The sequence below is a fragment of the Dryobates pubescens genome, chromosome 4 (assembly GCF_014839835.1).
Source record: "Dryobates pubescens isolate bDryPub1 chromosome 4, bDryPub1.pri, whole genome shotgun sequence".
Classification (NCBI taxonomy): Eukaryota; Metazoa; Chordata; class Aves; order Piciformes; family Picidae; genus Dryobates; species Dryobates pubescens.
In genome coordinates this window covers 4,285,754-4,310,183 of record NC_071615.1, presented here as the reverse complement: position 1 = coordinate 4,310,183, position 24,430 = coordinate 4,285,754, and the positions used below count along the sequence as shown (strand labels likewise).

The 24,430-nt window shown below is 55.1% G+C and overlaps 2 protein-coding genes across 2 annotated transcripts in view; one reads left to right on the top strand and one right to left on the bottom strand.

Moving 5' to 3' along the window:
* The window catches only part of TTYH3 (tweety family member 3), a 174,720-nt gene that overhangs the window by 61,363 nt on the left and 88,927 nt on the right, over positions 1 to 24,430 (bottom strand). The window lies entirely within an intron of this gene.
* On the top strand, positions 6,615 to 17,817 carry LFNG (LFNG O-fucosylpeptide 3-beta-N-acetylglucosaminyltransferase). The gene is made up of 8 exons (XM_009897055.2): positions 6,615 to 7,069; positions 14,059 to 14,107; positions 14,977 to 15,076; positions 15,223 to 15,376; positions 15,481 to 15,566; positions 15,842 to 16,007; positions 16,291 to 16,376; positions 16,468 to 17,817. The coding sequence occupies exons 1-8, from the start codon at positions 6,668 to 6,670 to the stop codon at positions 16,532 to 16,534; spliced, it is 1,110 nt and encodes a 369-aa protein (XP_009895357.2). The 5' UTR covers positions 6,615 to 6,667; the 3' UTR covers positions 16,535 to 17,817.

Sequence of the window (24,430 nt, the reverse complement as noted above, 5' to 3'; positions counted from 1 at the left end):
GTTGCTTTTAATCCCTTTTGCAGAGGGAATGGGAAAGGAGTGAAAAACTTGCCAGGGGTACGATGGCAAATGGGATTTCGGAGACCACCAAGGCAAGCTGGGGGAAAGTGGTGGGTGATACTGCCTCACTGAGCTACCTTGGAAAAAATGCTCAGCAACTTCATCAGGACACCCCAGGGGCAAGGAAGAAGCCAAGGAGCTGTGGGGTCCCAGAGAGAAGCCAAGTTCCCTGGGGGCAGCCAGTGTTTGGAAATAGCCTTGGCAAGAGTGTGTCGGGGCCAGGGTGACACACATATCTGATCTGGGTTGGATGCAGAGGGTGTGTGCAGGTTACTGCAGGAGCTATTGCTGCTCCAGGGAAAGCCATGGGCACTGAGATGCTCAGGTCTGAGCAGGGAGCTAAAATGCATCCCTGATTGTCTCCCTGGCTCCCTCTCCCTGAGATATTTTGGAGATCTGGAGCTGTAGGTGGGCAGGAAAGGAGTGACTGGGGTCTCATCATGGAGGGAGCTGCTGCATCAAATGTGGACCTTATAGCAGAGGATTTAGAGGATTTAGAGGATTAGGTGCTGAGCTGAAGGGGAGCCGTGGGACCAAGCATCCACCTGGGCTCATTTCAGCTCCCCAGTGTAGCATCAGGGTTGTTGCTATGGTTGTTGGCACAGCTGGGCACAACTAGGCTCTGTCCAAAGCTGGGCTGAGGTACACCATTTTGGGGACAGACCTCCCCTGTTCCCATTTGCTGTCTTCCTTAATTGTTGTCTCTGCTCCATTCATAGGTGTCAAAGAGTGCAGGGCTTGGCTGGGGCCTGGGAGCAGCCTGCCTTTATTTACTGTTCCTTACACTACAGTTCTGCTGTTGCTGGAGATGGGACACTAAGTTCACTGGGCCTTTGTCCAGTCCAGTCCAGCCCAGTGGAGACTACCTCCTCCTTGGGGTAATCTCTCAGCGCTTGCCCTTACATCAGCTCCTGGCACATCTTCAGAAAGGCACTGGGGAGAGGAACAGCTCGGGACAGGAATGTGAAGAGATTTGGGGCCAGAAAGAATAGAAGGCCAGAAATTAAAGGCCAGGAGCTGCAAGCTTCTCTGACCCCACCTCTTGTTGGAAGGAGCTTGGGACAGGCTGGCCATCAAACTGTGATCTCAGCTCGTTGTACTCTGGCCCTGCCTGTACAGATGGACACGTACAGCTCTGTGGGCAGCCCATAGAGGAATCTCCCAAGCAGGCAGCTGCCCAGGAGAGAAGGACCACGGGATTTCTGCTGGAGCCATGTCACCCCTTGGGAAACTGAGGCACTGCGAGTTCAGCACAGTTGATGGGAGCCTTTGCTGCCCCACTCACCTCTGTCTGTCTGTCCACCTAGCTGAGCATTGCTGAAGGCTCAGCTCATACAGTGCAGGGCTGTGTGTCACTTAAGCTCTGCATAGTCAATTTCATTTTATCACCACAAACCTGCACTGCCAGGTGAATCTAAGCAAGCCTGCAGCCCAGGACAGATCTACAGCTCCCTGGTTTTCTGTCAGGGTCAAGGCAAAATGAGAGGTCTGCACTCAACCCAGCATCCCTGGCTGGTGGCAGTCCCCTGGCTCTGTGACTCCGTGGATGTACCCATGAGGAGGAGGGGCTCTTAGCTGCCAGGTCAGAGATTTTGGAATGAGAAAGCCAGGTATGCAAAGGCAGTCCTCAGCTGCTCCAAGAGCTGCTGTTGGTAGGAGAGAGGTGCACATGCTGTGGGAAAGCAGAGTCAGATTCAGCTGGTCCAGTTCAGGTTCCTTTTCTCTCCTGTTTTACCTTTGTTCCATGCTTTTAACTTAAAAACAAATCACTCCCCAAAGGAAGGAGTGGAAAGCTCCCCTTACACTGCTTACACTGCCAAAACCCTCTTGAGATACACCTCAACCATGAAGCCCCAAGAGAGGCATTAAACCCTCGGCGGCTGCCCCACTGCCCTCCCCTCACCCCACCTCTACCTCCCCTCCCCTGGGCTGAATAAGGAGCATGAGAAACCAGGCTGGGTGGGAATGGCCCCGTGGCCCTCGCTTTCTTTCAGGATCAGTGCGTCTACGGGGCCGCTTGTGTTCCCCGAGCCCCTCTCTCCCCCCGCAACACCAGGGGCCGTAATCTGGGGGCAGCAGGCTTGGAGATGGAGAAGAATGCGGGATCGGGGAGGGGAGGACGGGGACCGTCCCCTCCCGCCACCGCCAAAGCCCCAAATTCTTAGACCTGGAGGAGTCACCACCAAATTCCATTCAACTGACAGAAAAGAAATCAAATCCTTTTAAAGAGAGCCCACTTTCCCCGCAAGAATGCTCCCTCGGCCTTTTGTTGCAGGGCTTTGCTTGCTCCCAGCAGCTCAGAGGAAGCTGCTCCAATACATTAACCAGTTTAACTTGCTCGTGACCCCCTCTGCCCAGTGCACAATGAAGCTCTTCGCCTGCTTTTTTCCCCAGCTCCTTTTCAGGAGCTAAATCCCCCGCTGTTCCCCGCTCGCTGCCTCTCTCGCTCAACCTTTCTCAGGCCTCTGCTTCAGCCCCGGGAAAATAATAACGCTTTGCATTTGTATAGTGCCCGGCCCCGTGGGATTTCCAAGCGCCCTGCACGGATGGCATCATGTCCCCCCAGCCCCACCAAGGGACCTGTGATCCCTTGAGGTGGAAGGGGAAAGGGTCTGAGGCCACAGAGTGGATGCAGTTAGCAACAGGTCCTGGAGATGAGCGGTGCCAGAGCCGGAGCACATATGGCGACAACAGGGATCGTTGAGCATCAGGGCATGCATTATGAGCACCCATTTCAGAAGATCTGGGTGCTCATGATGCATCTCCTGATGCTCAGCTGGGCAGAGAGGCATTGACATGCTCTGCTCTTTTGCAGCTACCCCAGTGCCACTGCTACATCCTCTGCTACAAGGGCAGGAAAGTTTTATGTTCCCCAAGGTGGTTAAAAAACCCCAGTAGATTAAAAATTGAGCCCTTGTGCTGGCCTTGAATAGTGAAGCCCATCAGACAATGGGAAGTTAACCAAATCCAGGCTGGGGAGCCACAGAAGTCTGCCGCGGGGCGCTGCCGTTTTCCTACCAGTAATTGATGCAAAGTCCCTTTTGTGCTCTCAGAAAATCCCAGAAAGAAGAAGCAGGGGGTGAGAGGGGGCCACGGGCAGCATCCAGCTCTCCGGCTGCCCGCCTCCTCTATCTCCCTCGCACACCTCAGCCGCACGGTTGGAGCAGAGGCCGCCCGGCCGCATGCCGGGGCCGAACCCTGTTAAATACCCACGACAATACGATGGCGGCAAAGTCGGCTCCCGACAGAGCTTTTAACCCCTGTCCGCTGAAGCGGGCAAATCGTTCCGGGTGGACAATGCAGCTTTGCAGCCCAAGCACAGCGTTTCTCTCGGATGACCTGAACACTTTCTTGCTGGGGATTTATTAACCATTTTTAGCAGCCTTGAGAACCTGGGAGCCTCTTAGGGACCACCTATTGAGTGCTGGGGTCAGGCTGCAAGCAAGGGTGTTGTGAAGAGTTTAAACCAATTTAAACTGACCTAATATCATGGTATGGCTGAAAGAGAGATACTCCATGTGCAGTCCTAGCCCTGGCTTGGTATGGAGCTCCAGCTGGCTCCCATGAAAAACCAGTGTGGGGTTTGGATGAGGTTAATTTGCAGTGGGAATGAGCTGGTGGAGTTCCTTCACTCGGGCACCTCTCTAAGATTTTAGGGATTTGAGCAGTAGGTTCTGGATCAGATCTATTCCTGTGGAACTGGGCAGAGCACCACCACTCTGCAGCCACAGCCAGGCTCACCTTATGACATCCCAATGGGTGCAGTTATGGACCATGTCCAAAACAAGATCCTTATTGAGGGGAGGAAGTGAGATGTCCCTCCCAGTCCAGCCCTGGCATCCCTCCTATAGAGCAGTCATGACACTCTCCCTCTCCTCTAGCCCTTGGTTTTATGGAGCTCTCTAATTTGTCTGGTGGCTGGATGCCAACAAATTTGGCGCAGGGTACTCCTGAGACCACCTTCCCCACTGCAGCCTCCTTCTCCCCCGCCCCTTGGGTACCATGCTGAGCCCACTGAGGGGCAAGCAGGACAACTTTTACCCCACCGTTGTTTCCCCAAGGGGGACAGTGCCTGGCTGGAGACATCCACGTGGCACATGAGGGCCGAGCCAGGAGGTCAGGCGCCTGGAGAGGAAGCCTGTGGGGACACAGCTAGCGGCAGGACAATCCCGGGGGAGTCCTGCTCCAGCGGGACAATGCTGCTGAAAGAACGGCTTCCCCTCGCCGCCGCGGCTCTGTGACCCCGGGCAGCTGGGCTGAGCTGAGTGCCAGCCCCGGGAAGGGTTTACGGGCAGCGCCCGGGGTTAGGACAGCCCTTGCGCCAGCACTGGTGGTGTCACGGCTGCTCGGCAGGCCCCATCGCATAGCTCAGGGGCTGGCGGCACACAGAGCCTGTATTGTCGCCTGCCCCGCGGCACCGGCCAGGACCCCAACATCTGGCTGCGGCGCGTGTCCCAGGCCAGCGCCGAGCCTGCGGGAGCGGGGGAGCAGCTGGTCGGGGGAAGAGTGCCTTTCCTCCCCTTTTGGCTGCCGGAGAAAGGGGCTCTTTCTTCGCTCAGGGTTTTGCCTATCAGGCTTTCAGCTGCCTCTCGAGCCGCGGTTGCTGTGCCATCGGGTTGAAGACAAAGGGCGCCCGAAAAAAACCCAACAAACCGAGACTAGAAGGCTGGGCTGTGCAAAGCTAGCGGGAAGTGGGGAGTGTGGGCTTCGGTTCCTGTGTTTGTACTGCCTAACTGCTGATTTTTTTGTTCTGTTTTGTTTTGGTTTTTATTATAGGAGGCTTCTTTGCCAGCATGGGTCTCTCCCCAGACATGGGTAGTGCTATGCCAAACCAAACCTCACAGCCTCCCCCAGCGTTTCTAGCCCAGAGCCATGGTTCATGGGCTGACCAAGGGAATGTGTAGCTTCAAATCAGGAGAAGGTAGATGCTGGGGCTTGCCTGAGGAAGCAGCTTCCCTGCTTCGTCCTGCCTGGTATTGTTTATCCAGTGCCAGAGATGAATGGAGCACGTGACAGCAGGAAAAATGCAAGTTGGACAAGGTCCCTGCCCAAAAATGCAGCAGCCCCTGATTATGGCATTACATTGCAGCCCAGGCCCAAACCCAAATCTGCCTCCCTGTAGCAGCACACAGCCTGGGAGATAAACCCCCAAGAGCTCCTTGCCTGCAGAGACAGAGGGGAAGGGGAAAAGAAGCCCTGGGGCTTGGCGACAGTAAAATAGCAGGTTGGTGGCACATCCAGGACCAGATTTCAAGCCAGTTTACCCTTGTAGCCGATGACTTCTCCCACTTCCTGGCTGGAAAAATGATTTCTGTTTAACAAGGCATCATTATCATGGTCAGCAGTCACTGTGGGGCTTGCTTGGCATCTGGGTGGCATTTAATTTTGGACACTTTTACACCTTGGGGCTGCCCATTGGCACCATCTCCAAAGCATGGTGCTGCACTGGGGATCAGGGCAGCCAGGTCTGGTAATATCTCCAGGTCTCTCAGAGTAGGAATGGGAACAAAGCCCCCAGTTCTCCTGTTCTAGATTTGCCCACCAACTGGAGCTGGGTGAAAGATGGAGGAATGCTGGGGGTTTGGGGTTTGTTGGTCTTTTTTTGATGTTTGGGGTGTTTTTTTGGTGTGTGTGTGGTTGTTTTTTTTCCCCCTCCTAATTATGCTTGGCCTCAAAAGAGATTGATGGGAAACTGCCTGGAGATTGGTCAGGCTGGTTGGCTTTCTGGTAACTTCTTGGACATGGCTGTGAGAAAACCCTGGTTCAGGACTCTGGAAAATGACAGCTCAGGAGAAGCAGGAGGGGAATGTGCCCGTTGGTGCTGATGAAGCAGTGAGCGATGGGGGCTGCAGGGATGAGCCCATGCTGCACCCTGCCCACCACTGCCTGGGCTTCAATGGGGAGGGAAGGGGAAGCAGGCAGCCTGCCTGCACCATGCCATGCATTCCCAGCCGGGGCAAGGCAGGGCAAGGCACAGGCAGGAGGCTGAGGTTGTTCAGCCTGAAGAAGAGAAGGCTCTGAGGAAAGCTTCTTGTGGCCTTGCAAGAGTTAAAGGGAGCTTACAGAAAAGATGGGCACAGACTTTTTAGCAGGGCCTGCTGTGACAGGACAAGGGGTGAAACTAAAAGAGGGGATATTCAGAAACATTGGCACACGTTGCCTAAATAGGTGGTAGATGCTCCATCGCTGAGATCATTCCAAGTCAGATTGGATGGGGGCTCTGACCAACCTGCTCTAGTTGAAGATGTCCCTGTTCACTGCAGGGGGGTTGGATTAGATGACCTTTAAAGGTCCCTTCCAACCCAAAACAGTCTGTGAGTCCATATTCCATAGTTCTACGAGCAGAAACAGCCATGGGCAGGGGCCAGCAGGACGGAGCCAAGGGGCAGGACGCATGCAGCGGGACACCCGGAGACAGGGAGCGGGCAGACGGCGGGCAGGGCTGGGCTCCTGCTGCCCACGCCCCACATGGGGCCGTCCCCGGGTCCGTCCAACCCCGGGCGGGGCGGAGGCTGTTTAAAGGCGGCGGCGCGGCGGGGGCCGGCGGTGGCAGCGGGTGCAGCGCGGCCGGTGGTGGCGGCGCGGCCAAGAGCGGAGCGGCGGGAGGATGCTGAAGAGCTGCGGGAGGAAACTGCTGCTGTCCCTCGTGGGCTCCATGTTCACCTGCCTCCTGGTGCTCATGGTGGAGCCACCGGGGAGGCCGGGGCTGGCCCGGGGGGAGGCCGGCGGGGCGCAGCGGGCGCTACAGAGCCTGGGGGCGGCGGCGGCGGTGGCCCCTCCCGCGGTTGGGGCACAGGGTTCCCCCGGTCTCCGTAGTTTCGCCGACTACTTCGGGCGGCTGAGCCGAGCTCGAAGGGAGGTTCCTGCCGCCCCTCCGAGCCCTCCGCGGCCGCCGGCCGAGGACATCTCTCCCCGCGATGTCTTCATCGCCGTCAAGACCACCAAGAAGTTTCACAAAGCGCGGCTGGAGCTGCTGCTCGACACCTGGATCTCCCGCAATCGCGACATGGTAAGGGGATGGGGATGGAGCGGCAGACCGTCCGGGCCACTGGCCGAGATGGAGCTCACGGGTGTCAGCTGGTGCCCCGGCACTTCACTGTGAGGAGCTCGGGGCGGTGCGGGGGGATGCTGTGACCTGGCAAGTGATAAATTCTCTTCACACTGCCCCCATATCCTAGAGCAGGATGGTATATTTGGGCTGGCTGGGCTGCTCTGAAATGTCTTCCAGAGGGTGAAATGCAGTGTTGTAGAGTGAGTTTGGGACAGGTGTGTGACAGAGGGAGCCTGACCTGGGTTCCTCACACTCAGCGGACACCTCTAAAACTCCTTTCTGGGGTCCCTTCTGCTGAGTGGCTCCCATTGCAGAGCTTGCCCCTTCGCACTGGGGAAAGTGAGGTGCAACACAGGGATGCAACTCAATCCACTGGTGACACAGTAGGGGTCAAGACCCTGTGGGTGATCTCCTGAACTGCAGGGCCCAGTTGTGGGTGAAATTTAGCAGGGCCCCATGAGGTGCTTGCAGTTGGGTTGCCCTAAGCAAACCCAGTTTAGCAGCCCAGTGCTGGGAGAGCACTGGGACGTGCCGAGGCTCTTGGTTCCCTTGCCAGGAACTGGGCAAGACTGGAATGGCTGGGGTCTCTTGCAGGTCTGCTCTGGTTCAGCTGCATGACAGTTCCAGCTAGTCTGATTCCTGATCTTACTGATGTCCTGCCCAGAGCCCTGGCAGTGCCTTACTCTGCTCTACAAGTGCTGAAGCAAAATTGAAAAGCGGGGGGGGGGGGGGGGGGGGGGGAGAGAAAAAAAAAAGGCAGTTTCCTTAGGAAATGCATCTTGTCATCTGCTCTTGAGACATATTTGCTGTCCTTAGACAGCTTCCCAAGTAAGTTATGCCTGGTCCTAACCTTTTCATCCTACTGTCTTCACGTGTTTCCTCCTGGCCTGGAATTGTGCCTCTTGCTTGCAAACTGTTTTGTTTCCTTTGCAATCTGGACCGGTTGAGGGAGGCGGGAGGGGAGAATCGGCCTGCCCCTGCCTCCTTCACCCGGGTCTGCTGGACTCTGTGAGGTCTTGGCTACTGCAACTTACCCCAAGCATTATCTTGTGGGTTTTTTTCTCCCCACCCTGTGAATCTTGTCCCTTTTTCTTACTGTGCTTGGCAGTAGCTCTCGTTGGTACAGTTATTTAATGGAAACCTCTTTTATGCTCTGCTGTCACTGCAAGGGGGTGGCTAGTGGTGGTGCAGGGAAACGCTCTTTGAGCACCTACAGATGATCCTGGGAATGGCTGCTCTTTTTTTTTCCCTCCGTCTTGTGAGCTCCGGCTTTCTTCTAGGTTCTTTTTTTGTGTGTGTGTTGTGCTTCGTTTGTCCGTTTGGATTCCCAGAGACCCGAGGCTCGGCTCTCACGCTGTCCCCCTGGGCAAGCTAACAAAGCCCCTTTTCTCCTGGCGCAGAGAAAAGGCTTCGCAGCCTCTTGTGTGGCACTTTCCATGGGAACGGGAGAGCCAGAGCTGGCTGTGTCCAGGTCAGGTTGCCTAGAGATGAGGGCCATGAAGCCAGGGGGGCTGCAGCCCGGCAAGGTGCCCGCCTGACAAGCCAAGCCGCTGAGTGACGGCTCTTGTACAGCACTTGAGGACAAGGAGCTGCCGAGAGAGCTGGAGGCGGCACAAGCTCCTGCAGAGCAAAGCAGGGGCTGGGGCGACACATGGATGCAGAAGGGATGAAGCCACGCTGACCTGGCTGCTGTCTCTGGGAAACTTTGGGGCATCCTGGGCTCCCCCAAGCTTGGCATCAAGTTGTTGTTTGGGGTGGTTTTTTTGCCTGCAGAGTGCAGAATTGGTGCAATGGGACTCGTTCTCTCCTTTGCTTCCCTGTCCTGGGCTGGCTGTGCAGTGTCTTCATCCCTGCCTTGCCTGGCCCCATGGTTTCTGCCCTAAGTTTGGTGATAGCAGGGCACTGCCTCTGCTCAAACGTCTCTCTTGGGTTGAGTCAGGACCATTGCTGCTCATCTTGTGCCTTTCTCACTCTTGTTTCACTAACGACTCCGAGACATGCATGCTGCCTTGAACACAGGGAAGTTCCTGCCCAAGTGCTGAGACTCCCTCAAGCCTGATGCTACATCCCTGATCCTCCTCTTCATCAAACCCCAGCCTCCCTCTTGGCTATTCATTAACCAGGCCATTCTCTGGGCAGGAGGGATTCAGGCACTGGTGAGAAGGGGTTAAATACAGCAGGTAACTCCAGGCTGGACCCTTGCAGATAGGGGCAATAGCTATTGTGTCCTTCTTTGGCTGCTCTTTGTTCTGCCCACAATAGTCCCTGTTTCCTGCCCTCTGTCCCCTCTAAGACACTGCAAAGGGCACCCCCTCCTCCTTCCTGCTTCTGTCTGCATAGGACAGATCCTTATTCCCTTCTAAATCTTCTGCTTAGGTTGCACAATACAGGCTGGACAAGCTGCTTTTGGAGGAGAACTATGTTTTTTCCCCTCCTTGTTTTGGGAAGACTTTCCAGCTGCCTCAGTATCCTTAGGATGCTGGAGTGCAATCTGGGGAAACTTTGTGCTTGAAAGAAAAGAGAAGGAGGGAGGGAAATGGCCATTAGGCAGAAATCCTGGACAAGAGTCCAAACCCAATGCTTTCCTGCTGAGTCGGCTGATTTGCAGTGGTAGAGTTGCATAAGAAACATCCCCTGTCTCCAGGGCACCCTGAAGGCAGTCAGGCAGCTTGACATATGCCACAGTGCCCAGAGGGGTTTGAGCTGGGCTGCTGTCCCACCAGCGTGGGATCTGCTGGCTTCCTCCAGCCTGGTGTGATAATTGCAGGCTTTGAAAAATTCCTGCTCTCAGGGCAGAAGGAATAGGTTTGTCTTCCTGGGGAGCACGTTCCTTTCATGGCAGCTCCCAGATTTCTCTAGCACCTTGGCCAGGGTCCCCATCCTTGGGATGGCCACAGGGGAGAGTGCTGGCCTGTGTGTCCCACTTGGACTTCCCCTGGAGAGACTGGGACTGAGGGGTAAGGGGGCTGCTCATCTCAAACTGGCTCCCCACCAGACTGGGCTGTGTGCCAGGGCACACTGAGCACTGCTGAACTCAGCTTGTGTGTGAGGGTCCCACCCTGGGCAGCCTTTGTGGTTTAGGGGGGTTAGGGGCCCCTTAATTGGCTGTCCCAAACGATGCCACTGTCACCGTCCATGAAAGCCCCGGAGCCGGCGAGCAGCGCGTGGAGCGCTGGGCGGGAGGGTGGGGGACCCTCGCTGCACAATGAGCTCATTGTCTGCAGGGAGGTTATTAAAAAATTATAGCATTTGAAATTACAGTGGAGGATTCTTCCTCTTGCTGAAAGGAGCAGGGGGGAGGAAGAGCCTGCGGCCTTGCAAGCCCCTTCCTCGCTTCGGCAAGTCCCAGCTCCAGGACCCTTGTGCCAGCACAGACACCCCGCCCCCCAACCCCCAGTCCTGGGGAAAGCCACTTCTGTCACAGGGACACTGCCATCATGGTGCTCCCAAATTGGTGTGGATTTTACCTCCTTGCTCCCCAAGTCTGGAGGGAAAACATCTCCTATAGGGGACACAAAGCTGGGCAGGGACTCACTCTGGCAGCACCCTTATCAACCACACCTTTACTTGAGCTCCTTGCACAGCTGAAGACAGCCCCCCAACCCCAGCACCACTTCATTGCCTCCTTCCCATGCACCTGGAGTGGGGTGGCTGCTTCCCCTTGTCCCTGAGGTGAAAGGGGTGCAACCTCCTTAACTTGGGTGCTGCTCACAAGGAAGTGTGACATGACATGAGGGCAGGGTCTGTATGCCACAGGGTCACAGGGGTGCCTGCCTGGCCAAAGTTCCCCTTTTTGGTGGGTACACTGCCTGGTGAGGTGGGGGTAGCAGGGGGCACGGGGTCTGCTGAGGGCATATCACCCCAGGAAGCTGTCAGGACTGCTTGGCCACACTGTGCAGATGGAGACAGGATGACCCTGGGGTGGCTCTGACTGTTGAGACACCTTGCACACCACCCAGCCATGAGCAATCCATGAGCTCGGTTGGTGGAGGGGGGAAATGAGTCACCATGAAAGAAGAAATAAAGAGGAGGGCAAAAAAAGGAGGGGAAAAAAAAAAAGTAGTAAAAAGAAAGGGTGGGGAGGAGGTGGGGGGCTACTGGCAGCTGCCTGGCTCCTTGCAAGCAGTTGAGGGGGCGGCTGACCCTATCCCAGCCTTAGGGACCCTGGGTGCCTCTCTGTCCCTGCACACGGAGGCTGTGCATTGTGCTGGGCTGTGTGGAGTGGTGGCAGCTATTGTTCAGGAGGGATTTGGCATCCTGTGTTTCTTGAAGCTGCAGTTTTGAGAACAATGAGGTTTCCTGCAGGGGCTGGGGGGGGGCAGCAGGTCCTTCCTCTCCTGCACCCCACAGGAAAAGTTACTGCAGGGTGGCCCAAGAGGTCCTGGCACCCATGAGTGCCATGGCTGGCACAGGGGCCAAGTGGAGGAGAAGTGGAGAGGGCTTTGGGTGCTTTCTGCTTAGGAGAGGGGTAGGGGGACTGGCCCTGCTGCTGTTGGACCTAGAGATGGTGCTTGGTAGGTGACAGCTCTGGACTGTTGGCTGCCCAGCTGTAAACTGAGCACTTCCCTGATGCCCAGACCTGATCTATGTTTTTTCCTTCTCATACTGTCATGGTGTTTTCTTATCCCCCTCCTTTCCTGGCACATCTGCTCCTCCCCCCTTGCAGAAAGGGTGCAGCTCCACTTAAAGAAATTCAGACAAATTAATTAAAAGATAAAGGCTTTAATGTCTTTAGTTATAACTGAATGTTGTGACAGAGCTGGGAGGGAGGTGGGGAACCTATGAGAGTCTCGATAGCCCCTATGAGGTGACCTGCAAGGCTCTGTTCCCTTACCCTGGTCCTCAAGGTGTCACCTGGTTCAGCTGCACCAGGAAAATGCTGGGGATGCATGTGAGAAGAGGCTGGGGGGAAGATGCCTCATTAGGATGAAGCTTTTCAGTGCGGGCAAGTGATAAACAATTGTCTCTGTGGTCTATTTATAGTGGCTGAGCTGCAGGATTAGTTGTGGGGTTATTTTTGGAGCAGCTGAAGGCAGTTGCTGGACAGCGTTTCTGAGCTAATCAAGCAAACATTTTCTGTCTTGCCTGTGTGGAGGCTGCATGTCCCCTCCCTGCCGTGTCCCCTGCCTGTCCCATCCTGCCTTGGTGAGGCAGGAGCCTTGGCGGGGGGTGTACTAAGGGGTCTTGGGGTGGATGAGAAAGGACTTGTGATGGGCTTGTCTTGAGCATCTTTGGATGGTCTCCTGCTGGTCTGCTTCAGCTTGTACCCCCAGCAGCTGCCTGAGCACCTGGGGGACATGGAGACCAGCAGCGAGCTGTGGCTGGACCCCAAATTAGTCAGGGGTGACAACCTCATTCATGCACAGCATTGATCCTGTCCCACCCCAGCCACAATGTGTGCCTTGAGCCATGATGACGATGGGCATCCTTGTCCCTGAAGCTGAAGGACTAAGGTCTCCATGCCCCAGCTCTACCCTCATTATCAGCAGGTGCCCCATTCCTTAACCCTTTCCTCAAGGCCTTTCCAACCCCTTGGGGAGCCAACCTCTCTCCCTGCAAAAGCCAGGCTGCATGGCAGGCATTTATGAGAACTTGCCTTCCCACCTCCTCCATCTCTTATTTTTTTCTTCCCTCCCCCCCTTTTTTTCTATTCTCCTCTTCAAGCCCCAGAGGTCACTTGTAGCCCCGTCCCCAGGAACACGTCCTCCTCCCCTCCCATTCAACTTTCCTGCAGATCTGGCCTCTCCCCACCAGCCTCCCAGCCTGGGACCTGAGCAAACACGGGCCAGCAGGGTTAACCAGTGCAGCTGTATGCTAATATCCACCGCTGCCTGCTTAACTCTCCTCTGCTGAGTAAAGTCAACCCTGCTATTGTGCCCCCTCCTCAAACAAGCCACAAAACCCCAGCGCGTTCCCGGCTGCGGGGTGGCACCCAATTTCCAGCTCACTTGTAATTCATCATCCCCAGCTCCATCGCCTCCTGCCTTTCCCCCCCAGCCCCTTTTGTCTTTCTTCCTTTGCCCTTTTGTGCACGTCTGGTTTTTAATAGCGCTTGGCAGCTGGTTGTGGTTTCTCTCCTCCAGCTTTGTTTGCTGCCCGCTGATTGATGGCAATGCCTTTCCTACCCCCTGCTCTCTCCCGCTTCTTGCCCTTCCCCAAATCCAACAGCAGCTCTCCCTCCCCAGTCCTTCTTCCCAGGCAGCATATGCCACGAATTAGCCGTGTAATTAGTGGAGTGCAGCTGGGCAGGTGCCCAAGGAGGTGCCTGGCACTGTGAGGACCATACCCTTCTAGGGGCTGGTGAGAGACACCCACCAGCAGCAGCTCAGCCACCCCTGGGGGATGCACAGAGAGCAAAGAGGAGCTGTGGGGTGTTGTGCAAGTGGACAAGGAGAGCCACGTGCTGTTGACACAGGTGGGGACACAGTTGGCAGCTGGCACCACAGGCAAACACACCTGCCTGGGCAGGGCGAGATGCCAAGCAAATGCTTTGACATCCCCGGCTGCATGCCTCGGCTAAAGGCTGAAGTCCCCACTCAGATCCAGCCACGCTCTGCACCCGCCCCCATCACCTGCTTCTCTCTGCATGCCTGTGGTGTGTGGTAGGCATGGCCTTTGTGTTGCCTGGAATCTCCCTGCCTGCTGCTGCCCCAGGCAAGAGGATGGGGATACTCAGCAGGGATACTGGGAAAGGGCTGGGGTTGTCACCCTGGAATTGAGTGCTGTGTCCAGCTGGGACAGCTTGGTACCCTTCTCGATCTGAAGCTGAGAGTATTGTGGGAATGCTCAGCTCTTTGGTGCTGCTCTGGTTCTGGTGAAGGGGAAGTCATCACCACTGGCATCTTGGAGGGACTGGTTTCCAGTGCTGCCTAGTGGTGCCCTGTTGCATCCAGAGCCCTGTTGCCTCAGCCCCTTGGTCCTCAAAGGTGCCTCATCTTCTCTTTCAGACCTTCATCTTCACAGATGGGGAGGATGAGGAGCTGAAGAAGCAAGCACGTGAGTCTGTGACCCTTGTCCCTTTGTGGAGAGCATGGCTGGTGTGCGTCTTGCCCTGGGAACCCTGAGAAAATGGTCACAATGCCCCTGGTTAGACACTGATCTTAGGTCCCCTCACCACAGGGACCTGGGCTGAAAATGAGGTAACTTATTTCACTGGGAGCCCCACCTGGGAACCCCGTCGACCCAGTCTATGTCCTACAGAATGCCGCTGGTGAAGCACTGTAATGGGCTGAGGTACCTTCTGCCCAGTGTGTCCCTAAGGGCAGCTGGGATTGATGGGCAATGCAGCCAGAGTTTCATGGGAGCATTTCCCTGGCAGCCCTTCCCTGGGGCCAGGGTCAGCGTGGTCTATTGTCCCCATGCAAATGACTCCTTTTCAGGCCGGGAAGCGATTGCCTTTGAGTCGAGTGAGCAAATAACAGGTGGCCACTGCCTTTTGCAGCGGGAGTAGGGCAGGATTTTGGCTGTCATGTGCTCAAGAAGCCAGCTCACAGACACTCTCTCACTCCCGGGGTGGCAGGTACATGGCCCCAGTTTGAGCAACGTCATGCCGGTGGCATCATGCATAGCATATGGGCCTGAGGGATACAGCTCAAGCCTGGTGCATCTGCTGCATCAGCATCCCTTTCTCATCCCTTCACAGAATCACTATGGTTGGAAAAGACCTTTAAGATCAACTTATCTCATGTGTACCCAAAAGCAATTCCTCAAAACATTCCTTCTTTGCCCTAAGTGATGTGGTGTGGATGCCACCACACATTGGAGACATCCGTGGGGTTTTCCTTCCCCTGGCATGCCTGGGATGTGAGTGGTGAGAAGGTGCAGGATACCCTGATGCCAAGCTTTGACCCCATCTCTTCCCACAGGGAATGTCATCAACACCAACTGCTCAGCTGCCCACAGCCGCCAGGCCCTGTCCTGCAAGATGGCTGTGGAGTACGACAAGTTCATCGAGTCTGGCAGAAAGTAAGTGGCACCCAGGGCTACCAAGGGGTTGGCAGGGCTGTGAAGGGACACGTTGTAAGCAGGACCTCTTCACATTTTGGGGGGGTATATCTCAGCATGGGGTCTGGGGAGCTGCCCTGACCAGTGTGACACTGCTGCTGCTGCAGGTGGTTCTGCCACGTGGACGATGACAACTACGTGAACGTGCGGACGCTGGTGAAGCTGCTCTCCAGCTACCCCCACACGCAGGACATCTACATTGGGAAGCCCAGCCTGGACCGGCCCATCCAGGCTACGGAGAGGATCAGTGAAAACAAGATGGTGAGGCAGGGGAGGAGATGTTGGGGCTGGCTTAGTTTGTGCTGGGCTTTGCTCCCTGGTTGGTGGCAGGAGGTCTCACTGCTGTTGCTTCCCCTCTCTCGCAGCACCCAGTGCATTTCTGGTTTGCCACGGGCGGAGCAGGGTTCTGCATCAGCAGGGGACTGGCGCTGAAGATGAGCCCATGGGCCAGGTAAGAGCGTTGGTGTTGCTCTCTTGTGGGGACTCACTGGTCCCAGATGGGCACAGAGTGGTGACAACTTAGGGGGTGAACTTTGGCATGTATTCCAGTGTCTTGCTCTCTTTGCCTTGCTGGAGGTGTCTGCAGGGGGTGTGGAAACAAGCTGGGAAGGATTTTGGTTCTCCCTAAGTGATTTTTAGTTAGAGCAAGGCTAAACCAAGACCCTGCAGGGTGCCCACATTCCCTGGGCTTTTGCTCCTCTGCAGCCCCTCTTTGTCTCCCCACAGTGGGGGCCACTTCATGAGCACTGCAGAGAAGATCCGCCTGCCCGACGACTGCACCATTGGCTACATCATTGAGTCTGTGCTGGGGGTGAAGCTTATCCGGAGCAATCTTTTCCACTCACACCTGGAGAACCTCCATCAGGTGCCCAAGTCAGAAATCCACAAACAGGTATCCTTGTCCTGATGCCCTGGGGTGGGTTGGAGGGGTTGGGGTGGATGGCACCATCACCTGGTTTCACATGGTCACCTAAAAATCACAGCTAAGGTATTTATTGTCATGCAACCACAATGTGAGCAGAAGGGGAAAGCCCCACCGGCCCATCCCTGTGGGATGACAGAGTGTGCCAGGAGGCTTTGGGAAATGGGGGTGAATTTTGCAGACCCCTCCATCCTCCTATCTGATCCTTGTGGCCGTGTCGGCTGCTTGACCCACCCGTTCTTGTCCCCACCAGGTGACACTAAGCTACGGCATGTTTGAAAACAAACGCAACTCCATCCACATGAAGGGAGCCTTCTCCGTCGAGGAGGACCCATCCAGGTGAGATGGGGTTCCCCAGCCCTCTCCCCCACTAACCTGGGCTGACGTGGGGCCACCACTGCCCCATGCTCAGCATCGCTCTCCTCCGTAGGTTTCGCTCCGTGCACTGCCTGCTGTACCCCGACACGCCGTGGTGCCCTGCCAACGTGGTTTACTAGGAGGCACATGTCCCCTCCAACCTCGTCCCGAGCTTCCCCGGTATCCGACGGGCGCGCGGGACCCGAGTGCGGGTGTGTCGGTCCGGCCTCGCCGCGAGGCGGATGGACGGACGGACGTCGTTGCTGTGGTATTGCACAGTGTGTGTGTACTGAAGGCTGCTGTGCGGCCCTTTGTCCCCTTGTCCCCTGCCTGCCCGGCTGCCCATGCCCGCTGCCTGCTCCGGCCAGGACGGTGGAGAGGGGATGGGTCCTGAGCACTTAACCGTGGGGCACCCCCGCGGTGCTGGTGGGCCCTACGCCATGCGTGGGGAGCGACCACAGGCGCTGCGGGGCTCTGCCTCCCCCGGGCTTGCTTCTCCTTTTTCTATTCCTTTCAAATGTTATGGTTTGTTTTGGTGTGTACCTCCCACCCTTGCCTCTGCCCACCCATCCCACTCCCACAACCTCTCCTCCATCCCATCCTGTCTCCCAGTCCCAAAAATCTCAGCAGCAAAGCTCCAGCTCCCAATTCCAGTGAAGGGTCACAGGCAAGTTTTGCTGCCTGGTTTGGTCTGCATGCAGGCAGAGAGCGGGCAGAGGAAGCCTCCCAACCGTGGCCAATGCTGCTCCAGGGTGTTGCAGAGCTGCTGGGTGCTTGATGGCTGCACTGGAGGGAGATGGTGGGGTGGGCTGTGAGCCGACATCGTTGGCTCCAGTTCCCAGTGCTTCCCGCCTCTGGCTGAAGTGTTGCTGGCAGCATTGATCCGTGCACTATTTATAGAGATTAATGTAAAGGCTTTCTATAAATATGGAGGGTGGGTGGAGGGCTTTCCTGGAGCTGCCAGTGTGATGTGGGAGACGATTGTGCAGATCTCCCTTCAGTGCTGCCTCCCTGCACCTCTGCCAAGCAGCACTGCAAGACCCGCTCAGGGCCTAGGTTGGTGTCTCCAGCCCTGCCACGGGGCCAGAGCATCCTCCAGCCCTGGGCTGACTGTGGCTGCTGCTGGGCTTGTCAGAGCATCCAAGGCACTCAGTTGGACTGGCACCTGCCGTGGGCAGGGAGTGTTTCCCAGCCTGACTGTTGCTCTCTCCCTGCCAGGGAGGGATTCAGCTGGGGAGGGAGAGGGACCTCTCACCCCCTCCATGCCCTGCCTGCAGCCACCTGCCCCGATCCCCTTGCGGTAAGTGGGCTGAGCTGGAGCTGAACATTTCCAACCTGGAGCTGAGTGAAAATAGCCCATAATGGGTGCATTGTAAATACGTTATTGTGCCAGTATTTTTTTTACTGTGCCTTTTTTAAGGAGAAAAAAAACAAAACAAAACAAAAAAACAAACAAAAAAAAAAAAGGAAAGAGGGAAAACAAACAAAAAAAGAAAACCCACCCCAAAACCCCCTCCCAAATCACAAACAGTGAGAAATATGTAGATGTTTAAATGTTGTGTGTGGTTTTTTGGTTTGGTTTTTTTATATATATACATTTTCTGTGGATCAGAAAAAAGAAAAAAAGAGGAAAAAAAAAAAAAAGTAAGAAATCTCCAGCCTTTGATAATCTGTTTAAGAAAGAAGAAGGAAAACAAACAAACAAACAAACAAGAAATAATTGCAATGTCTTGTAACTATCACTTCCCTTAATTTATATGTTCCAGTATCTGGAACGTCACTCTGTGCTTTTTGTAACTAGGATGTGTTTCAAGCAATAGATTTGGGATGGGGAGCCGACATGGACAGTGTGTGTTCTCAGGGACCTGAACCCCATTGCTGCCACAGGGTTCCCGTGGGAGCCGTCACCAATAAAGCAGCTTTTTCTGCTGACCGTAGTCACCTGGTCCTGGGCTTTGGTGTTTCTTTATGGATGAAGTGTGCTGACCACCCCTCGCTCCCCCTCCGCTTGTTGTCACCTCCAGAGAAGCTCTCAGAGACGCACCCAGGGTGGATTGTGCCTCCATCCCCGCTCTTTCCCACGGGTACCGGGATCTGCTGGCCATTTGCATCCCAGGGTGTGAGGGTCCTCTCCTCCTTCCCCTCTCCAAAAGGCTCTCTCAGGGCTTGGCACCTTGAGGCTGGATTTTCCCAGGCTCTGAGGTGGGAGCGGAGGTGGTGGGGGCGAGGTGAGAGCCGGTTGTTAGCAGGATGCTGTTAACAGCCGGCAGGCAGGCGTCTGCGTGGGAAGATAGGGGGCTGCGAGGGGCTGAGCTCCCGCCCTCCCCCACCGCTCTTTCAGTCAACATTAAGCGCTCATCTGCCACTAACAAACCCCAACTTTAATGGGCTGTGGCAACAACAACAGGTCTATGTCTCATTCCAAAACCTGCTCTGTTTGTGCCACACTGGTGCCAGTTTCACCTGTACCATCCTCTCCTCCCCCCACCTTCCTCCACACCCAGCAGTTGGGTTTTTTTTCTTCTTTTCAAGGCACACTTACTCACTTCACAGCTTCGTTTGACTCCCTGGGTTATCAGGGGCTGGCCTTGCTAAAAATACAGCCTGGCAGGAAGTCAGTGTGTGCTAAAGCAACAACCACCCCCAACACTCGCTCACCTTTCAGACAACCCCCAAAATCCCCCCAACCTTTGCAGCCCTTGGGCTGCTGTGGGCAGGCTCTGGATCCTGCCCTGGGTAACTGACTCAGTTGCTCCCCAAAACCCACCGTACCCAAGCAGTTCCCTGGGAGAAAGGGGAGGGTGAACAACAAGTCCTGCAAAGCTGCCATCCTGGGGGCTGGGATTGTGTGGTGGGTGCAGGATTTGGTGTCCCTTGGCCCCATTGGGATGGGGTCAGGGAAGGGGAACTGGGTCAGGCGTGGGGGGATGTGCCACCCGCCACTCGCCCGCGCGCTTTCCTGTTGCTCATGGGCTGTGGTGCCAGTGGTGTGGGCGCTTCCTGGCAGTGATGCTGTCATCTCTTCTGCAGGCTGGGCCTCCCTCTATCCCCTGGGAGGGATCATAGAATCATAGAATTGTTTTGGTTGGAAAAGACCCCCAAGACCATCAAGTCTAAATGTCAACCTAACACTGCTATAGCCATTAAACTATGTCCCAAAGTGCCACGTCCACGTGTCTCTAGAATACCTCCAGGGATGTTGACTTCATCACCACCCTGTGCAGCCTCTTCCAATGCCTTGCCATTCTTCCTAATATCCAACCTAAACCTTCCCTTGTGCAATTTGAGGCTATTTTCTCCTGTTCAGTAACTTGATATCAGCTGGGATGGGGCAGGACCCATCTCTCTCAAGGCAGGGCTGTGTGTAGGAAGCCTGTTCACAGCCTAAACCAGCCCAAATCTTGTGTTAAGGGCCCCCCAAGTCACTGGGGGCTGTGGAATGGGGCTGGGGTGCTGCTGCAAGAAGCAGGAGCCCCTTGTCTGGGGTAAAGGCCAGGGAGGGGTTGCTGGGTATGGTGCAACACCTTTGGTGCTAGTGGAATAAAAAAATGAAATAAAATGAAAAATAAAACTAAATTTAGAAAAAATCAAAGCAGCCACAAAGAAAGAACAAAGCAGCCCACTCCACAGAGCCTTCAGGAGCAGAGGCAGGCAGCACACCAGTTTATCCCACACCAGACTCCCAGCCTCCCTCTCTCCTCCCTCCCTACTTGTGGGCCAAAAAGTAAATAAATACACACATTAATAAACAAAAGGAAAACAAAAGCAGAGCCCTGCTGCTCTCGCATACTTGGCAGGCTCCTCGGGCCAGCCTGCTTTCATCTGCACTGTGGTGGGACGTCCTGTTTACTCCCGCCAGCTCTGCAGCTGACACCGTGCCTGTACCTTTTGGGGGGTGATGGTGGGGTGGGGACAAGCCCAGCTCAGCAGGGACACCACTGTTCTGTAGGGACCACTGCTGTCGACACCACGGTGCCCGAGGGCTGCTCCAGCATTGTGCCAACACCACCATCCCCAAGGGATGCTCCAGTGCTGTGTCCAGCCAAAAGCTTTCCCTGTCTCTGGGTAGTTGCAGCATTGAGGGTGGAGAGTGCTGGTTTCATCCTTTTTGCTGCTGTTCCACCTCCTCTTTTTTTTTTCCCTTTTTGTTTGTTTGGGGTTTGGGTTTTTTTTTGTTTTAATTTGCATTTGGGTCACTCCATATCCTGAGCTTTGTGTGAATCACTGCGTTCCCAGCCCGGCTGCAGCGCAGGAGCTTCGTGGCGTGGAGACCTCTCAGTGGGGAGCTGTGTGCGCGGCGAAGGGACAAACACCGCTCCTGGCACCGATGGCTGCGAGAAATAGCTGAGACTTGGGGTGGGAGGCGGTGTTGGGAACCGACAGAACGTGGGTGAAGCACCACTTCCAGCAGCCCTGAGCCAGCAAACTGGATATTTGTGGGAAGCAAACATAAAAGTGGCCAAATCACAGCCTGAGCACTGCATACAAGGCTCCAACTGCAGCTCTGACAGTTGCCTGTCTCACTGCTGAGACAGAAGAGCACTGGGTCCCTGTGGAGACATGAGCTTCACGCCAGCACCTTTGTGAAGCTGGAGGCCACTAAATCCCTCTCCCCCTCCCCTCCCCCAACTAGCATCAGCTGTCCTGGAGCAAGGGCTTGCAAAGCCCTGTGGCAGAGAGTGATGGATACAGCATGGCCAACACATGGCATTGAGGTGTGCAGGGTTTGTCTTGTGCCTGTCTCACCTCACCCCTCAGCAGCTCCTGGACATTGCCCATATCCTCTTTTATTTTTTTTTTTTCCACCTTTCTACTATTTCCCACTCCTGCATCACCTGCAGATGGTTAAAATAAATAGCCCTAAGCCCTCCAAAGTTGTAGGTTCTCCTCTCCTCTCTTTCTCCTCTCCTCTCCTCTTCTCTTCTCTTCTCTTCTCTTCTCTTCTCTTCTCTTCTCTTCTCTTCTCTTCTCTTCTCTTCTCTTCTCTTCTCTTCTCTTCTCTTCTCTTCTCTTCTCTTCTCTTCTCTTCTCTTCTCTTCTCTTCTCTTCTCTTCTCTTCTCTTCTCTTCTCTTCTCTTATCTTCTCCTCTTCTCTTCTCTTCTCTTCTCTTCTCTTCTCCTCTCCTCTCTTCTCTTCTCTTCTCTTCTCTTCTCTTCTCCTCTTCTCTTCTCTTCTCTTCTCTTCTCTTCTCTTCTCTTCTCTTCTCTTCTCTTCTCTTCTCTTCTCTTCTCTTCTCTTCTCTTCTCTTCTCCTCTCCTCTCCTCTCCTCTCCTCTCCTCTCCTCTCTTCTCTTCTCTTCTCTTCTCTTCTCTTCTCTTCTCTTCTCTTCTCTTCTCTTCTCTTCTCTTCTCTTCTCTTCTCTTCTCTTCTCTTCTCTTCTCTTCTCTTCTCTTCTCTTCTCTTCTCTTCTCTTCTCTTCTTTCTCTTCCTCTTTCTCTCTCTTTTCTTTTTTCCTCACTTTTACAACCAGTCTTGAATTCCTTCTCCACCAACCACCCCAGAGCTCCCAGCACCCACTCCTTCTGGTCTACCTCAGCTGCCTGGCAGGGCCAGCTCTGCTTCTGTAGCCACTTGGCAAGCTAAGAGTGGAGCAGGAGATGAACTGAGCATCTTAAAAGCAGCTTGAAACACGTCCCATGGTGCTGTTGAATGAGCTGCACTTCTGTATGGCCCTTCTCCCAACCTCTCCTTCCTCCTCCTCAGTAGATGTGTCCCCCCTCCAGCCTCCCCAGCTTGGAGTGGCTTCACTGGAGGATGGTGCCAGCATTGTGCCTGTTCCTGCTGAGGATGAGGACAGGGGACTGAGAGCAGCAATGGCACCCCGGCAGTCAGTATCAAGTGATGTTCTGATCATGTCTGCATCAGCCCAAGGAGCACCCCCCCTTTAGGGGTACACAGGATGGGTTGTTGTGTTATGAACCCCCTTGGGAAGTGGGGGCCTTGCTGGCTCCCTGCCCAAGCAGCCCATCCACTGGCCCTGAAGCACAGCATTTGGAACCAATCATGAATGAGCGAGTGATTTATAGGGTGCAAGCACTGTGGTGCTCAGCTGGTGGGAAGAGGAAGTGAGTGGGAGAAGGGCTGCAGCACCAGCATCTGCAACACCTCGCAGTGAGAAGGGAGCTGCACTTCCTCCCACTCCCCTCCACAGAATGGGGAGGGATTGAAAATCCCTGAGTAGTGATTTTTGCCGAGGTCATGGTGAGAAATTCTGCCTGCTCCAGGCAAAGACCTTCCTGCCTGCAGAGCCAAGTCAAACTGCCCTGCAGCAACAGAGACATCGGCCACAGATGGGAAAGTTCTTCCCCTCTTTCCTCCCCTTTCCACCAAGCAACAGCAGAAGGACATGGCAGTGTGACTGGCTGCTTCATCACAGTGCCTGGACCAAGGACTGAGGTGGCTACAGCCAGGTCACTCTCCTTCCCTGCATGGCCACCTGAGTAGGTGAAGGCTGCCGGTATTTATACTGGGCAATCACATCCCTCTGTACTGTGATGTTGTGATCTACCAAGATGGTCCAGGCTGGGCTGCAAACATGGGATGTGGAGGAGTGCAGATGAGCCCTGGGGCTGGAAGGGTGCCTCATTCCCCTTGCCCCTTCTGCAAAGCTTTCCAACTGCCAAGAGCAGGACTTCAGCATCCCCATGCGGTCAGACGGCTCAGAATCTCTCCTCAGTCAGGCTTCTCCTTCAAGCTGACAGGCCAGTGGACACTAAGCTCTCTGTCCTGGTCTCCCCCACCATGCTAGGAGAAGCCACAATCTCCTGGAAGTAGAGGCAGTCTGGTAGAGTGGTCTGGGGAGATGGAGTCATTCCTCAGGGACAAGGATGCTTCAGAAGGGGTTAGGGATGATGAGATGTCATTTCAGCTCCCTGCTGCCTTTCCAGATAGAGCCACAGGGATGCAGAGTCCTGATGGGACCCTTCTGAAGGAGCACCATGGATCCAGCTCTCACGCACACCTGATGGAAGAAGCTGGGCAGATACAGGCTCCAGCAGCAGCAGACACTGCAAGCACAGTGCCATGTTCTGCAGAAAACACTACCTGCAGCACAGGCCATTTCCCACCCTGAGAAGTGACAGGAGGTGGGGCATGCAGTCAGTAACTGCATACCAGTGAGCATGCAACAGGCACCATCTCTATCTGCTGGTTTTCCAGCCACCAAGCCACTGACAGCTCCCAGAGGCAGCCCTCCGTTAGCACAGCTCAGTACACCACAGGAACAAACACAGTTGAAAGCATCACCCCAGGGCACCCCTCCTACCTTATCTCCAAGGGGAGAAGTCTAACAGCCCACTACTGAAGGCTGATCAGAAGGCAAGGTTTATTCACACACATACTGCCCCCTCCCCTCTTGCTTTCTGCCAGCTCTGCATTGCTCAGGAGAGCCCTGCCCTGCTCCTGTTGGGCCAGGGAGCAGTGCAGCAGGGTGAGTGAAACTGCTGGGGTTGGCTGGCTGGAAGGCACTGGGAAAGGTCACTGGGCAGGTGGCCTTCACATGTTCCCACCCCTGGTGGGAGTTCATAAACCTGGTAAAATATTTACATGCTGACTCTGATGGGGGCTTTATTTTCCTTCATGCCATCAGATTCCCTTTACTCCAAGCCCTTTGCAATACAGAACAGATTTAATCCTCTCAGGCTGGGGCTGAAGCTGGAAAATGTGCCTTCTCCCCCCTTTAGGTGGAAAAAAAGAAAAGGAGGGAGGCAAATCTGTCAGTTATTAGTGAAGGGAGGAAGACCAAAGTCTGCTGAGAGCCACGAGGGTGAGAGGCACAGCATGAGGTGCTCTGTGGTTCTGCACTGAGGGGCAGGATTTCAGAGCATGGGTGTGGGCTTCAGCCATACAAACACCTGTAGAGCTTAAAAAAAACAAAGCAGTGATAAAGGCTAAGTTAGATCCTGGCTTGGACCAGCAGCGCTGAGGAGGAGGGTGCCTGAGAACCCAACTGTCACAGGGCTGGAGGATGCAGTTCCCTCCAAACTGGCTCTGCCACTTAGTGGTGACATCCAGGACCATCAGCTTGGTCTTTCAG